Source organism: Pollicipes pollicipes, unplaced genomic scaffold (assembly GCF_011947565.3).
Source record: "Pollicipes pollicipes isolate AB1234 unplaced genomic scaffold, Ppol_2.1 Scaffold_7262;HRSCAF=8765_pilon_pilon_pilon, whole genome shotgun sequence".
NCBI classification, from domain to species: Eukaryota; Metazoa; Arthropoda; class Thecostraca; order Pollicipedomorpha; family Pollicipedidae; genus Pollicipes; species Pollicipes pollicipes.
The window spans coordinates 12,401,615-12,418,128 of record NW_023597055.1 but is presented as its reverse complement, the minus strand read 5'-3'; the positions used below and the strand labels follow the sequence as shown (position 1 = coordinate 12,418,128).

General features: G+C 50.1%; 1 protein-coding gene across 1 annotated transcript; it reads left to right on the top strand.

Annotated features, from left to right (window-relative positions):
• Positions 1–10,354: 10,354 nt before the first annotated feature.
• LOC119113450 (uncharacterized) lies at positions 10,355–13,527 on the top strand. Its single transcript, XM_037237762.1, has 3 exons — positions 10,355–10,473; positions 12,754–13,006; positions 13,488–13,527. Exons 1-3 carry the CDS (start codon positions 10,401–10,403, stop codon positions 13,525–13,527), a joined length of 366 nt encoding a protein of 121 aa, XP_037093657.1. The 5' UTR covers positions 10,355–10,400.
• The last annotated feature ends 2,987 nt before the right edge of the window (positions 13,528–16,514 follow it).

The window sequence follows — 16,514 nt, the reverse complement described above, 5'->3', positions numbered from 1 at the left end:
TATGAGGGCCAGTGTGGTCAACATCTGAGAAACTACCCACCAACTGCGATATCGTCATCATGCGGAAACTCGTCTCTCAAACTCATCTCTACCCGGGTACATCGTCACCACCGCTGCTCCCCACGATCCCAAACCGCTGCGCAAACGCTGCTCCGGCGCTCTGACGTGTCCGCCCGCCGCACGCGAGCTGCAGATGACGGCCAGCTGCAGCTACCCAGAGTATGAACAAAGATCGCCCTAGCCTTTTTGTACCGGGCCGCGAGCGTTTGGGATAGCCTGTCATCAGAAGTAAGGCACCATACTCGCTCCGCGCGGGTCACCGAGGGGTCACCGAGCAGGTGAAAGAGACATGAAGAAGGAGAAGGTGACCTGAGCCGATTTCGCACATTTCTCTGTGCCATATGTCATGTTTTTATAAGCGGATGACTGTAATTACTTTCGTATGAGCTTTAACTGGGCTGTCATGAAATGATGTGGTCACCATAAAGCCGTTTGGATGGAGGTCCTTAATAAGATTATGTATCTGCTCTGTATAAGAACGAACCAAGGTAGACCAAAGAATCACGGAGTCAGGTACATAACCAAGGTGGACATAAACAATTACAGAATCAGCATACGTTACGGTTTCAGTGGCAAAGACAACAGCGCGTCGGGTCCAGTATTGCCATGGAACCATCGGGAACCAGAAAGTGTTCTGTTTACGCCCTTTCTATTATGTTGCACGGGCTGATAACGGACTATTCACGCAGTCGATATAACGAAATATTCAATTCCTTGAACGTTTTCGTGCATAAACTGCGGACATAACATCCATTTAAATATGACCTCACGTGACATTATCTGGCATGTCAAGCACGTCATGAAGCCGGATGCCCCTGTCAACTCGAGGCGCAGTCACCATGGTAAAATCTACGCGACAATGCCCTCAGTGACAGGGTGAAAGCTTCTTAGCTGAAATCAAGTTTCCGCACACAGGTGCAAATCTAGCAATTTTCTAGCATAGCACTGCCAATTAGGAACTGGATTTTGTTGAGCTCAGTTTATCTAACCTGCTGCTAACCCACGGTATGGCTTTTTCCGAGTTTGATTTATCATGGCGAAATTCGTGACATGACAGATAAATGGGGAATACTGATCAAATAATGTCACAAGTCACTGTGCTTCAATGTCTAAGGTGTATCGGTCATAGGCTTTTGTGCGGGGATTGTGCTCCTGTCAGGGGAGATGATTTTAAAGGCAACTAAGTATTCTTTGATTTTGCATGTACTCGGCGACAGGCCGGAAAGAAAATCTGAGTGGACTGCTAGCAACCTAGCCGGCGCGTGAGACCAAAGACGACTATAAACGCAGGCCTTCCATGCCCGTGATGTCTGCCGACACCGGTACCGTTGCGAAAAGAGGTGACGGGAATTTGAACCGTCAAAGCAGAAATAATCACGCAGAAGGGCTGATCTCGTCCAAGAGGGAGTGGCCGTTAGTCAGAGCAGCTCTCATTATACAGGAACGGTGCCCATAAGACTTATGAGATGTGCGACTCAGTGAAGTCGTCACAAAATATTTGCAGAGACGTTTACAAAAGATCTCATGCTTGGCGAAGCTGTTATAAGGATCACAGCCAGCAAATCCCTAAGCGGTTGGCACTGGGAGGGAAGACCCCCTTAGGGGAGGGGGGGGGGGACAAGGGCGTTACCTGGGCAACGCTAAGGATGAGAGCAATCCTGTATTGCAGACCAGAGCTATACATTATCGCCTCTCACCCTGAATGAATACGAACTCCTTTTGTGAAGGAGCCTGACGTAAGGAGGACTAGCATGGTAAACATGCGTTCAAGGTCACTAAAAAATCAACTTGACAGTATCGCAGGCAACGGTACCCCACCTCGACCCTGTGTGCCACTGGAGGGGATTAGAGGTGTGGGGTCGAAGTTGATAAGCGTATGACGAATGAATACAGCGTGTGGTGATAGTGCGACAAATGCGTGAAATGTAATGAAATTCGGTAAATTAGATGGGAACCAGTGAAAGACCAGTGGAAGCAGCGGCAGCTCAGCATTGGAAAGTGAGGAACGCATTACAATTCAATTATAATTACACTGAAGTCGACTTATGTCGAAACCCAAGACATGCTGGAAATAGATTAGGTGAGATGTCCGGCAGGGCGTATGGTAACCCAAATCTTGTCAGGTGGTGTAGCAGGGGAAGAACCAGTCCGCGGACTCCACCCAATCTCATTATGGTCTCGCTCTCAACCTGACCCTCCACCCTGCGCAGCAAAGTTGTCTATGTGTTTCACGGTGGATTGGCCAGACCCACACTGGTACATAGTTCTGAAATTTGCACAGAGTGGAGCGCATTACTCAGGAAAGTATTATTTTTGTTTTGCAAGACAACCAGGCTGTATGAACACACGGGACACTACTAGCATTAAATGGAATTGGTATTAATGACCTGAACGACGTCATCACCGACCTTGCAAGATTTTAAAGCTCTAGAATTCAACTTTAAAATTGGCACAAAATGCCGCAGAACGCTGTAGCCATTCATGGGTGTGATATGAGCGCCAAAGAATCCTGTGATTTTCACTAACGATTCCTTGCAACCCTTCAATGTCGAATTGGTAAGTGTTGAAAGGTAGGAGAATGTTTCAAAGTTGGCTTAGGTCAAACAAAGCAATGTGACACCCTAGAACACCCTTCTTTGTTGTCACAAGGAACAAAAGCTTCAAAAACGCATAGCGGAAATATTTGCAAAAGTTCGCGGAATGTTGCAAAAGTTGTTTATGGCCAAACGAAGCAAAGAAGCGCCATGGAACCCCCTTTAGTGTTCTCACAAGGCACAAGTGCTCCTAGATAGAAGTTTGAAATATTGTTGCATAGGCTTGCAGAAAGTTTCAAAAGCAAACACTAAATAAAGCTAAGTGGCGCCCGAGGATCACATCCATTGTATTCAGGAAGATGAAGAGCACCCTAAGAAGCATAAAAATAAAGAATTGCAAAATTTGCAAGAATTGCACAGCACGCACTCCGCTGCAATGCCACAAACGCCGAAAAAGCATGCCCTCAACTAGACTTCTTCTGATATTCAGTCATCCACCAGCGTATTCAAGTCTTAATCAGCAAACAGGTCAGATCATGTAGGGATTAAGGTCTTCTGTCTACGCGGAATAGAACTGGTCGTCTCATACGCAGATAGTTGACGTTGGCGACATCGGAAAGACAAACATGCCGAATCAAAGGAGGCAGCACCTTCCAAAAAGGATGGCAACCTGGTTTGTTTACCACAAAGGAACAGCAGCTTGATATGTTTACCACAAGGTTCAAAGAGGGCAGCACCTTGGTACATTTACCACTGAGGAACAGCAGCTTGATATGCTTACCACAAAGCTCAAAGGGGCAGCACCTTGGTTTGTTTACCCCAAAGGGACAGCAGCCTGGCATGTTTTCCTCGAAGGGTCAGAAGCCCGGAATGTTGGCAACGCACTCTCAAATGCTTGAAGACAAATAATGTCATTTCCTTTTACGTCAACATTAGGGAGCATATAGAACGGGAGGGGATATACGCAAGGCGCTTAAGAGGAATATGGAGCGCCTCTGCTAAGACACTGGCACATTCCTCCGCACACGTGGTGCCAATGGAAGTGACAAATGCATGATTGGGCTTTGGATTTTGATCAGTCAGTCAGTCAGAGAAAAAGTTCGTGATTGATCAGCCTTGCTATTACGCATTGAGGATCGTTCCCAGCATCCATCGTGCCAGCTCTTCTCTGTTGTCCCCTGCTTCTTACTACCAGACAGAATGCCATCCAGGCTAGAATTATTGCACTATGCGACCTTAAACACACATTCCTGACGATCGCAAAAGCCGCGACGATATGCAAAAGCATATGTGTCGCGTTCATCGCTGGACTCGTGGTTTATGTAGCCGACAGCGCACAACCAGCCGACAGCACATAAGCAGCCGTCGGCACACAAACAGCTGGCAGCACAGAAGTAGCCGGCAACGCACTGGAAAGGGATCTGGTGTCAGCTGTGTGTTAGCCGGGTGGCTCAACACTGGCATGCGTCTCGAATATTTAAGTTAGTCGTCCCGATGCCACTTGGTAATGATACACCTCGCTCAACTCTCCGCTAACGTGGGGCTAGGCACCAAACAGCTGACTGCAACAGGTTCTGACAGCTAACAGCTGAGACGAAGGGTTACATTGTCACGGACTTTCAACCTGCTGCTGAATGGGAAACGACAATGTGCAGTCAATTCAAAATTGGCTGTCAATCCTACTTGATTTGTCAGGATTTTTAGCAGCGAGTTACAGTTTTCACAGGCTACGAACATACAGAGGTCTCTGGAGATATGTAGCACGTGACAAGTAGCACGTCTCTGGGATGCCGTTTTACTATGACGTTTAGTAAGGGCTGAATCTACAATTTTTTAGTTGGGGGCACAGCTCGAAGGTTTCACTGAAAACCTAGTTTAGTGCGCCGCAGCCACGCGAAATTTGTTGCATTTCGTAGAACAACGTCGTGTGCCCTTGGTACACTTATTTTTACGTGTCTACTCCGATTTTCTTAATGCCAGCATGCATTAGTGCACATGCAAATACAAGTAATGCATTTGATAACCGGCGGTGGCATACGCACGCAATGTGAGATCACTTCTGGGCGTATGTTTTGTAAGCTACGCAACTGCCTCACCAATGTGTCATCGCATTTGTCGGTCCCCACCGATCGGATCCCACCGATCGGATCCCACCGATCGGATCGGGTCCACAGGACAGCCGGATAGCGCTGGCGACTGAAGCCCAGTTGACCCGAAGCTCAGGTGACCCCCCCCCCCCCGCCCCCGCGCTCGTTCCCCCCCCTCCCCCCCTCCTCCTCCTATCATGCGCGCCCCCGGCTGCCGACGACCAGACCGTTTTTGAAAAGGCCAGTCGTGCCACCGCCCGTCAGTTCCTGTTAGACCGGCGCAGGTCACGTACGCCAACTGACGGGTACGAGGCAGGCGTCGTCGGACACGAGCCGAGAGGGAGGGCACGGCAAAGGTCGCTGGCGAGGATGCCGTGTTCTGGCTGGAGACATGCAGCACGCTGGGAGCGCATGGCCGGCTGCCGTTCTATAGATGCATTGAGACGAGGTAATTAGTCAGGTTGTCCTTGTCTGACGTGATGGCATAGACACAGCGTTTCCAGCAGCTAATTCCTCGGGCATCTACAGATCATGTTGAGCCTTGAAAACTTGGTAGTGCTTGGTTTTGAGCCATGTGCGCTTAACAACCAGATTTTTCTCCTTGCGTTTGGCGGCACTCGACCCGAGGTCTTCTGATTATGGTTCGAATGTTTTACCCTTATGGTTAACAGGACGAACAATCTGTTGGCGAATTTGGTGTTTTGATTTCCAGGCTATTTAGAGATATCCCCGCAAATTGAAAGCGACGTCGGGCTAATATCTAGGCTCAGGCTGGCACCTAGCTGGTCGCCGGCGACAGCGGTGATCCCATCAATATTCCTTCAGCTTGCTGCTGGTGTTTTCGTTCAGCTGTTCCGAGGTTGCGGTGACACAAACGTGAGGCAGCTGCATATTGAAGTTGATTTCGACGCCCGCTCCTTCTACAAGTGGGCCATCATTCTCAAACCTGTTCCGCGCAACGATTAAGGGCTTAATGTGTTGATACGTTGGCTAACACACTCCCCACATCCAGGCTGATCATGTGTGTGCCATTGCTGCGCGCATATAGAATACCAATGGGACCAAATGGGCTTATGTTCGCCTACTATCTACTATCGGGCTGATGTTCGCCTCGCTGGCACAGCTAGCTGGGCACAGCTAGCTGGGCGTCCGGTCCGTCCGCCCATAGCGCGGTGAGTTCGAGTCGCTTTAGGTGATCGCTTTTTTGCCCTTGACTGGTGTGGATTGCGGTCAGTGGCAGCGGTCGCGTGAAGGTCAGCTGGCGTGAAGGGAAGGTGGCGTGGCGCTGGCGTGGCGTGAAGGTCAGATCAGAAGATATCGACTCGAGCCTCAGCTATTCCAAGGACAAACTTCGGCTCCTGATGTGTACATGGCTGAATGACGAACACCATTGATTTTTTTTTCTCAGGGCTCAACATTATAAGACCCAACTACGGGTGAAGCATTAACAAGCTGGTGTGCATAAGAATGCATCAAAGCAGTACGTCGATCTGAACAATTATTTAAGCTGTATTGGGGAACAGCATGTTGAGTCGTACCTTTTAGCATTCCACTCTGAGGATCTTATCTACAGTTTCTGACGAGTGATGAGTCAACTTAAGCTAATATCGGTTGGATGCAATAAAGGTCTTGCTTGCCAGCACCGCTGGGTTAACGAGAAACTTAATTGAGGTAGGGTCCCCTACTCTCCTGTTTTTATACCACTCGAGAAAGCATTCTTACCTTTGTGCTTGCGCTCAGATAGTTGTGAGTGTATATAGTAATGGAAACGGATTTGGTACAAGTAGCCAAGTTGTAAACAAGCACAAACGGCCTTTTAAATCAGGCGATCGTCAAGTATTGACATATGATACAAATAAAAAATGCCTTTCTCAAAGAACCGCAAGAAAAATAGGCATCTGATGTATAGGCAGGCAGCCGCATAGTTTTTCTATCTAAGAACATAACTGAATGCAACGCGAGTGGCAATGCAACAAAAGCATAACTGTTGACAAACGCGCAACAGGTCTGCTCTTGTCTGGTGCATGTCTGGAAAACTAAAAACTTGGGAGAAGCTTGCTTCCTATTTCCTGCAAAGCCACCCATGATAGAACACCGGCAACCCGGCGGTGACGACCTATGAACGACTGATGCCCAAACTCAGCTCGGACACACAACAGCTGCAGCGGCTCGAGAGCCGTTACTCGCGTGACAAGAGTGAGCACACCAAAGCGCCGTACTACGGGCAATCGTAGCATCTCCGGCGCGTGGGTGGTTGTGAGGATATTACGCGTGATTATTACATCACGTGCACAGGTAAGTTTGTCGATCGTGTGTCATTCTAGTTCGCTATGCGTGAGTGTCATTTGTTCACGACGCATGCCATTGTATGCGACGTAGGCGCAAAATTCCAAACCTTTTGATTTCGTCGCTCCTGTGGCACGTTACAGCTCCCCATAACGAAAAACAGCATCGCACATGAGAAGGACAAGTGTCCCCATCAGCTACTGTTTAGCTTCTTTAGGAAGACGGTGCCGTATCATAGCGAGTCCCATGGGAATACCGCAGCAGCGGCGCATAATGATGGAAATGCGTTCTTCCCATGAAATGCGCGAATCGAACCGCGCATGGAGGGCGCGCCGATGCGCACGCACGGCAGGCGTAGCGAGAGGGTCTCCCCAGCGTGGAAGGCGGTCACGGCGGCCGCTTCGCCGTGGTCCATGGATGGGAAAACGGGTGCAGTTTGTTGGTCCAGTGCGAATTTCGCTACGTCGGGTTGGCGATATTTGACTCGGTTGTTTTGAAAGACGCCAGGAAACCACGGAGGGCTCTCCGTGCTGTAGATCTTGACTTGTTGAACGTTCTGAATTGGTTTGAAAAGTACGTGCGATTTAATGCGCTCTTGACTGCGTCTCAGCAAAGCCAAAACTTCTGCTCGGTCCCCTAGTATGGAGTTTGCTCCTTGTCGGCGCGCGCCCTATCATGTTTCTCTACGAGAGCTCTAACGTCATCATCTCGAAGCCCCAGGTATGACGGACACTTCAGCTTTTCACTGCGTAGTGGCATTTGAATTTGGTGGCATTGAATTTGAAATGATCGGATCCCAAACCGACAGCCAAGCTTCCCATTTCTTGGCCGCGGATCCTGCCTCACAGGTTGAGATATTATGAGCATGTAGGAGATCGAGACCCAGGGCATCTCGGATGAAGCGGCGTGCGGACCGGGCTCGTATTTTCGACGGCTCTTGTTGGATCTTGGCAGCAGTCATCGCCACTTAGATCAGATCGTGACCACTTTGTTGCTGGTTTGTGCTTGCACATCGGATGTCAGGTCCGGTTTGGTGGTAATGATGAGATCAATCCAGGCCGGGTTGGATCCCAGGTCAGAAGGAGAGGTAAAGAACGTACTTACTGATAGGTCGCTGATCAGCTGTATGTGCCACTCCAGATTTCTGGGAACGTGTAACATCGAAGCTGGTGCCGCCCAGGATGAGGCTTGGCTAGGTTCTTGACAAGATGAGTGCAGGCTGACTGCAGATCATCGGTGGCTGGAGCCGTCTCCCCACCAGGGAGCAGTAGATCACGCAGACCATGAGAGGCCAGTGCCGCTCTAACATAAGCCGGAGTGCCGTCTGTGAAGTACTTATGGCTAGCGCCGACAGAGACTCCAGCTGCAGTGTGGCACGGTGTATGATGGGGACACCTCCGATCTTTCAGATCCCCCAGTTTGTCGGTCTTTCCTGCAAAGTACACATCCCTGGAACAGGAGCATGCGGTCATCGATCCTCCCGGTGAGTTCCGTTTTTCCAATGTTGAGTATTTCCAGTTGCTCAGCGACAAGCAGATGGCTCACCTCATTCAGAGATTTGACGACGGATCTCACCTTCAGGAGACTGGTTTTCAGCGCGGTTTTGGGTGTGAAAGCACGTCGCATCTCTGCTTGTCGGGTTTGACGAATTTTACCGCGAAGCGCGCGAGACAGGTAACGCGCTTTACCCCCGTTCGGCATTGACGCGCAGTGCCCGCCCTTGCTACCAGAGTGACAGGCAGGCGACGCCATACAGCCTCAGCATCTGAGCGCGTCGTAAAGCCCGATGACTCACTCCCCTCGGCGGTGACGGACGTGGAGGGGAGCGAGCTCCGGGGTCTTGGTGGCGTGGCGGATCTGGAGGCACGATCCGTGCGGTAACACGCACCCGGATGGGCCGATGTGATGTGTTCAGCTCGAGCCCCCCCCCCCCCCCTTCCTCGATGGCGGCGGCGTCTTTGTAACCAGAGTCGATGCAGCAAAGCTATCACCGAGTTGCTCAGTTGCGTCGTGGCGGCGCCCTGAAGTTGAAGCGGAGCTTATGAATAGATGGCGCTACTGACCAGCCCGTCCGACCTCGCTGGGTCACGTGGGGGAACGCTGAGAAGCGCCATCGGCTGCGCAACAGGTGACTGAGAGCTCAAGGCCTCCCCGAGTGTCCCCGGTTGGTGGTCGAGGCGAGTCGAAATGTCAACAAAGGTGAGGCGAGAAGAATGAAGCGAACAGCAACAACAACCGCTGTACGTTACTTTTCCCGCAAGGCAAGAGATGTCCCCATAGGGCCTAACACAACCTCCATAAATCACAGGGAGACATGAAAACGACAATTACATAGGCAAATCAATGCTAAGAAGTAGACAATAGTGTCGCTCAGCGCACCCATGCGCAGTAGAGGTAGAGTCAGATTTTCTGCTTTTTTAGTCAACTCGAGTTTGTCGATAAAACTATTGTGCAGACGAATGATAGCACCGCCCAACTATAGGAGCTAGTCATATATTCCAACATGAAAAGGTGTGCAAAATTTGGGCGTAGGCTAAATCTTTGTCGCAGTTGATGAAATGAGATGATGTGACATTTGTTTTCACGAGCTAAATAAACCCGATCTATTACCGATCCCAATCGAACCTATGATGCTTGCCTTATAAACGCTCAACATTTCGTTCACTGTTAGTTTCAAAGCGCAAAAATCGCGCGATTCTTTTGTTGTTGTTATTTAATCCACGCGTATTGCACGATTCGAAAAACAGCGTTGTGGGTGTGCTTTTCATCTAACGTAGTCAGCGTTGCACACCAATTAGCATTACCATATCCTGGTATATGGTAATGCTAATGCATACCAATTAGCATTACCATATCCAAATACCATTACCATATTAGCATTACCATATACCATACCATTACCATATCCACCAAGAGCATTACCATATCCTGCCAATTAGAGATTATGGGCAGTCAGAAAGGAACGCCACCGGCCAGAGACTCCTCAGTCGCAAGAGGGGTCATCCACAGCCAGAAGGAGCTCGGTTACCTAAAACGGCCATTGAACGGCTAAAAAACCATGATTAGTTCTGCGGCTCCTTTTTGTCCAGAAAATACTTTGAAATGCAATGGTGGCCGACATAACTGACGCACAGCCCACTGATTCCAACAACTAGCCAGGATATTTACCCGACCATCCAGCCATACTATTGTGAGACTGTTCGAAGAAATATCTTAAAATAGCCCAGCACCACAGCCGTAGATTCGACATTGGCGGCACTCCTACCGTCGGCCGGCGTCAGCCAGAGGTTGGCGCCACCAAATGTCGCGATGCTGACACTGACACGTGTCAGAGCTGCCACCACCGCCGGCTTAAAGCCGTCCGCTCGCCCGCTCCACCCAGGTGGCGGCCAGAAGCCAGCACCGGCGGCGTCGGCTGAGCGGATCCACAGCCATGGGTCGTATCAGCTGGCTGACGCTGCTGACGCTGATGATCAGCTTGAGCTTCACCTCATCTGGGCCCGTCGGTGAGCGCTCCTGTCTATCCTCTGCTTGCTTGCGGTGGGGCCGGGTGCTAAGTCCACTATCTTCTCAGCCCCGGACTGCGTGACTTGACATCCTAGACTGGTAACGTAGTTGGGCCCGTGAATACTGGTCAGCTTACTTTTTTGTTAAATGACAAGAACTGCGATATGGTCAAAAGCTTAAGAGCAATTATAATAACCTTATTTCTTGCCGATGTATGCCAACCATGTAAAAAGTAGAGATATGGAAACATATTTTACGTCACATATACAACAAGATGCATAAATGTTTTACCTTTTCTTTATCCATCAAGGAGGATATATTAAAAATGAACTACTGTCAGGTATATGTGCAGTCCTCTGCAGCTGCATTGAACATCTCATACCAAAAGCTGCATAAAAATCAGGATGTGGTACACGCATTGCCACCCCCCGACAGGTGAACGTGTCAAGACTATAAAGAGCTTGAGATAAGTATAATTACAACAATCCATAGGAGAATTGTCCACACTTTGACATTCAACATAGTCCAAACCTTCGGACTTGCCCGGTCGCATTCAGCAACCTCCTGACAATATTTTCAAATGGGAAAGTTTTTCGCTCAGCCTGATCTCTCATCTACTACATGAGAAGGTAGTTACTTCGCCTGTGATGCTTCAGTGTTGACGTCTAATCGCGTTCTTGGGAATCTTAGCGTCGTGTATATTCTTATAAAACTGCTATGAAGTACAGGTGATGATATGTGTTGTGGGTGTAACGCAAAGTTATGTATAGATGTTTAAATATTTGTATATATGTTTACACATTTATATATAACACCGACACACACACACACACCTGAGCACACACCACACACACACACACACACACACATCCACACACACACACACACACACCACACACACACACACACACACACACACACACACACCACACACACACCACACACACACCACACACACACACCCACACACACGCACACACACACACACACACCACACACCACACACACACACACACCACACACACCACACACACCAACACCACACACACACACACCACACACACACACCCCCACCCACACCACACACACACACACACACACACACACACACACACACATATATATATATATATATATATATATATAATATATATATATCTATTTTATATATATCTTATCTATATATATATATATATATATATATATATATATCTATCTATATATTCTCTATATATTACGTGGCATCAGATAGTCACAAATTGGTCAAGCAACGAACGAGGGTATAAAACGTTTTCCTTCTAAAGGGATATATGTACATTCTTGAGATATCATGATATCATTATATCGTTATATCATCAAATCATTCTTGTAGGTACCTTCTTGAGATATCTTAAATGTTAGCTATCGCTTAAATTGCTATTGATTCGTTTTATATCAGACATCGTCTTAACTGTAACTGCTGGTATGTCTTTTAAGCGTAAACAATTGCTCTAAACAGCACAATTCTCTGTTTACTAAATATGCCCCTCAACGCGTCATGGTTTATGTCACCGTACCTTGCACAACATTGCTTGAGAGCCAACTGATGGCCGTTAGATCTGGAAATTGCGCTCACGAACACCCGATATGCACGCCTCGACAACTAGATTTCCAATGGCCTTGATCGCCAGATGGCTTATGGATTGGCAGGATTTGAATGACGTTATTATGACGTCATGATTCCCAGGGTGACTGAAAAATTATCCTTGATATATCTCTCCCCATTACTGTGGGCGTATAGCTCAGAAACTAGCGGGGCATAGGCCTTAAGAAGGACAGGATTATGAACAACTACTAAAAGGCACTCACTATGGCTATTTCATTTCAAAATTATGTATAAATGTGGAACGCTCCCTTTTATCATTTTGAAATGTACGGACCGTGCTTTGTCATCAAATGCTCTCATTTGGACGGTAAAGCCACCTAGTTTTGCCAGCCCACGTCGGACTGAGCGGAAAAGCATCAAAGCCTGGTGACACAGTGGCCTGGATGCCCCTCTCCGCTGGTCTCCCACTAACATTGCCCTGACGTTTGACTTCCCTTTTACGTCTCTCTGGTCGTTTTTCCCTTGCTAGGGTTTCTTTCTAAGCCTTATCTGACCCCCATCTCTCATCTCCTTCTAACCTCCCTCTGACTGCTCTACGTCCACTCCCTGTGCTCCATATGACCGTTCGCTGGCCTTGCTCTGCCCCCCCCCCCCTCGCTGACACTTCTCTGAACCCCCGGTTCGTCTGTTTCAGCTGGCGTCGCTCGGTCCCGCTCGCGACCGCCGCCAACCTGTGACGACTACTGTCCACGTCAGCGGTGCACGGTCGGGACGAACGACCGAATCCTCTGCCTCGGCGTCCCTCCCCGCCTCGACGACGACGATCGTAGGCCATGCCGCTGCCGTACCAAAAGTGGTAAGCGCTGCAAGCGCTCCAAGTCCAAGCGCAAGTCGAAGTCCAAGTCGAAGTGCCGCTGCACAGGAGACTGCGGCTTCCGCGGCTCTGGGCGAGGGTCGGACTGTTGTTGTCCGGACCCTGCCCCGGCAGTGTCCGTGCCCGTGCCCGTGCCCGTGCCCGTGCCCGTACCCGTTTTTCATCGGCCCCCGCCCCGCCCCCGCCTCCGCCTTCGCCTCCGCTTCCGGTAGTGCCCGATCCTAATCCGGTTTCATTTGCAGCCGGTTGCCGGTGGCAAACCGGTTGCACGTGGTGCCGGTGCCGGTGCCGGTGCGGGTCGCATCCCGGTGTGACCTGTAATGACCTCTGCCCGGCCAGAAGTGCACGGTGACCGCAGACGGCCGGCCGCAACTGCCGCGGAACACAGCCGTCGGACAGACGGGGACGCCGCCGCTGTCGTCACGGCAGGAAATCGCAACGGACCGTTGCAGGAAACGCTCCGGCTCTGACTCCAGCTCTGGCTCCCGTTCTCGCTCCGGCTCTCGCTCCGGCTCTCGCTCCGGCTCCAAATCACGCTCTCGCTCCGGCTCCAGAAAGAAACACTACCGCTGCAAGTACAAGGGCAGGTGCTGAGGGGCGCCAAGCTTCGCCGTAGTTCTTGGCTCTTCTGTTCGCATGTCTGCTCTGAAACGACGCGGCGCTTTCCTGACGGCGTTCTCATTCATCGAGAGGTGGTCTGACGGTTATCTTGCAGCCCAAAAGAATGAAGCATTGCGCGAATTTTTGCGTCGAAACACTTCTGTTTTTCCCTAAAACCGTGCAGGCATGAATATAAACCCTTATTTCCGGCGTCAGAACGTTATGGAAGATGCAATATTAACCTGCTAAGATGTCAACGCTTTGCTGCCATCAGATTTGGATCATTATTATCTTGGCTGCTAGTTGATGCAGAGCATGGACGATAGAACAAAGTTGTTGGCTGATGGTTTACAACGGCGGTAATAGGAGATTTACCCCTACAGAGAGCATGCTTGCTGAATTATTACTCTGCAAACTGTTTCGTGGCGGCCTGGTCTTCTGTCTTTCTGTCTGTCTCATGGCCATGAAGTGAAACCATTGCTGCATTTCAGAACAAAAGCCCAAGACAAGCGGATTCCGCTTGCTTCACTACGCGAAGAGATCGCGTTGTTGGTGCCGGTCACGCATCTCTTTGGATTGCGGGATTAAAACATATTGCGAGTAACGTATTGACTGCCCGACATTAGCTGTGTTCAGCGACCACTTTGAGCCTGCACAACCGCAGCAGCAGTTCACCAACACTGCAGTCAGCCAACTGGGGTCACAACCAACACGGTACCAGAGCGGAGGCCGAGTGGTACCTGACGCACGTGGCCGGGCCGCCACACGAGGCAGCGTTACCAGAGCTGAGGCCGAGTGGTACCTGACGCACGTGGGTGGGCCGACTCACGTCCTCGACCTTGAATTGCCCTTAGCATATCAGGCTCGCTGTGATGCATCACATTATGAGCCAGGGTGATCACTTGAAGCTCTGCCACGTGTCGAGGCGACGCCATCAAATGTCTTACGCAGGTCAGACGCATGGCCAAATCCACGTTGGCCAACAATCGCTCTGGTAGCAAAGATTAGAATCTTTTCGATTCTATCTAAATTTGTTCTGCGTGCCATTGTCATAAGCCGTCAGACAGTATCTGACCTGCGTGAGCCCCAACGCCGCCACTAGAGTTCTGATGACGTCATCTGCAAGGCAGTGCAGCGCGAAGGACAGGTTTATCAGCACGCCCATGCACCGGCGGCTGAGCTCGGACACGTGTGAATCCCAGACAGGCCGCTGTCAAAGACGACACTTAAGTTCATCGTCTCCGCACAGGATCGCAGCACGGCGTTACGAAAAGTTACGGTGAGGTTTAGAAGAGCGAGTAAATTTTGACGACTACCGAAAGTGATAAGTTACGTTTTGGCTGCGCTTACACCTGGTGTCATCTGCACATTGAAAAGAAAGTCGCTTTCTGCGTACAAAGATAGATTACTCGAAAAAGCTGTGAAAAGAATACGCTCGGATGCAAAACTCTAGAAGGTACAACGCCCCAGGCGCTGTGACGTCACGGGTCAAGGCCGACGGAGCGCGGCCCGGCGGCGCGGTCTTGCTGTAGGATCTCGCGTCGGGTGGTGATTTCACGCGGCAGACAATGATCAGGCTCTTTCGTACGCAGTGTAAGGTGGAGCTGACTGGGTGGGGGTGCCGACAAGCGGCAGTACACAGACGATGGCCAGCAAAGTCCAAAATTGGGCCAAGTTTCGATGCATGCTGGCTGTCGGCGGACACGTGAAACACTGACGTGGCGGTGGAAGGCCAGGTCCGTGACGAGTCAGCTTGTACGTCACGATCTAGTCGAGAAGGGTGCTGTTAGCCGGAGACAAATCGGGCACACACCCGAACACCCGTCTTCATGCACACAAGCGCTTGCACACAAGGAGGAACCGTGAGGTAACCAGTGAAGAGACAAGTAGCGCTCGCATTCGCGCGTGGCGTCGCGCTCATCTGAACTGATAACAATGAAAACAAATGAGTGTGCAAGAGAGCATCAGAAAAGGTCAACACACGCGCATATAACGACATTCTGGCACTGAAAGCAAAGCACTGACTAATACGCTACCTCTCGAGAAGTTGAAGTACTTCAAGTGAGTCAACTCGTTTGCTAGGGGGACAATTTCGCACGGCCAGTCCGAAGCGGGGCGTCCGAGGATTCAGGATGGGGCGAGAAAGTTGACAAAAGGGTCGGATGACTAACACGAGTTAGGCTTTGTGCTACAAAAGGCAGGTTTTGCGCTACATTCTTCCTATATATTACTAAATTCGGCCTTGTAATCGAATTACTCAATAAAAGCGCTATACCTGAGTATGTAAATGCAAGCAAACACCTTAAACTCACGGATAAACATAACAGAACGTCACGTGGAAGGTGCAAAGGAAGAGCACCTACCACGTCGACCATGATATCCATCCAGCGCTTTAACTTAAGCCAGAGTGTCTTCTGTAAAGTACCCGTGAATGACACTGACAGAAACTCCAGTTACAGCGTGTTACGGTATATGATGGCAAAACCTCGGCCAGATTTTCCAGCCTGTTGATCTTTTTCCAACGTACATGTGCCAGAAACAGGAGCATGCGGTCCTCGATTATCTCAGTCACGTTTTTCCGCGGTAGAATATTTCCAGTCTCTCAACGACAAGCAGATTGTTCACATCGCTCACGTGCTTGACGAGGGACACCCCCTCTGGGTGACGGATTTTTCAGCCTGGTGATGTCTGCAGGTTATGCCGCATCTCTGCGTGCCGGGTTTGACAGGTCATAATGCGAGGTGGACGAGACAGGTGTCGCCCTCTGCCTTGGTCTGGCGTTGTCAGACGTGGCAGGGAGCGGGCTTCTGCGTCTTGGTGGCGTGTCCGATCTTGAAGAAAGTCCGTTAGGTAACACGCACCCTGATCTGCCGATTGGATATGCGTTCAGCTCGAGCGCCTCGATGGTGGCGGTGCCTTTGCAGGCCGAGATGCCGCAGCAAAGCTACCACCGAGTCGCTCAGCTGCGTTGTAGCGGTGCC

Bases quoted from the DNA above. Each gene is read 5' to 3' on its own strand.
- LOC119113450 (XM_037237762.1), top strand. From the start codon at position 10,401: ATGGGTCGTATCAGCTGGCTGACGCTGCTGACGCTGATGATCAGCTTG. The intron at 10,474-12,753 runs GTGAGCGCTCCT...CGTCTGTTTCAG, and splicing joins CACCTCATCTGGGCCCGTCG to CTGGCGTCGCTCGGTCCCGC. The intron at 13,007-13,487 runs GCGAGGGTCGGA...CTCCGGCTCCAG, and splicing joins TGCGGCTTCCGCGGCTCTGG to AAAGAAACACTACCGCTGCA.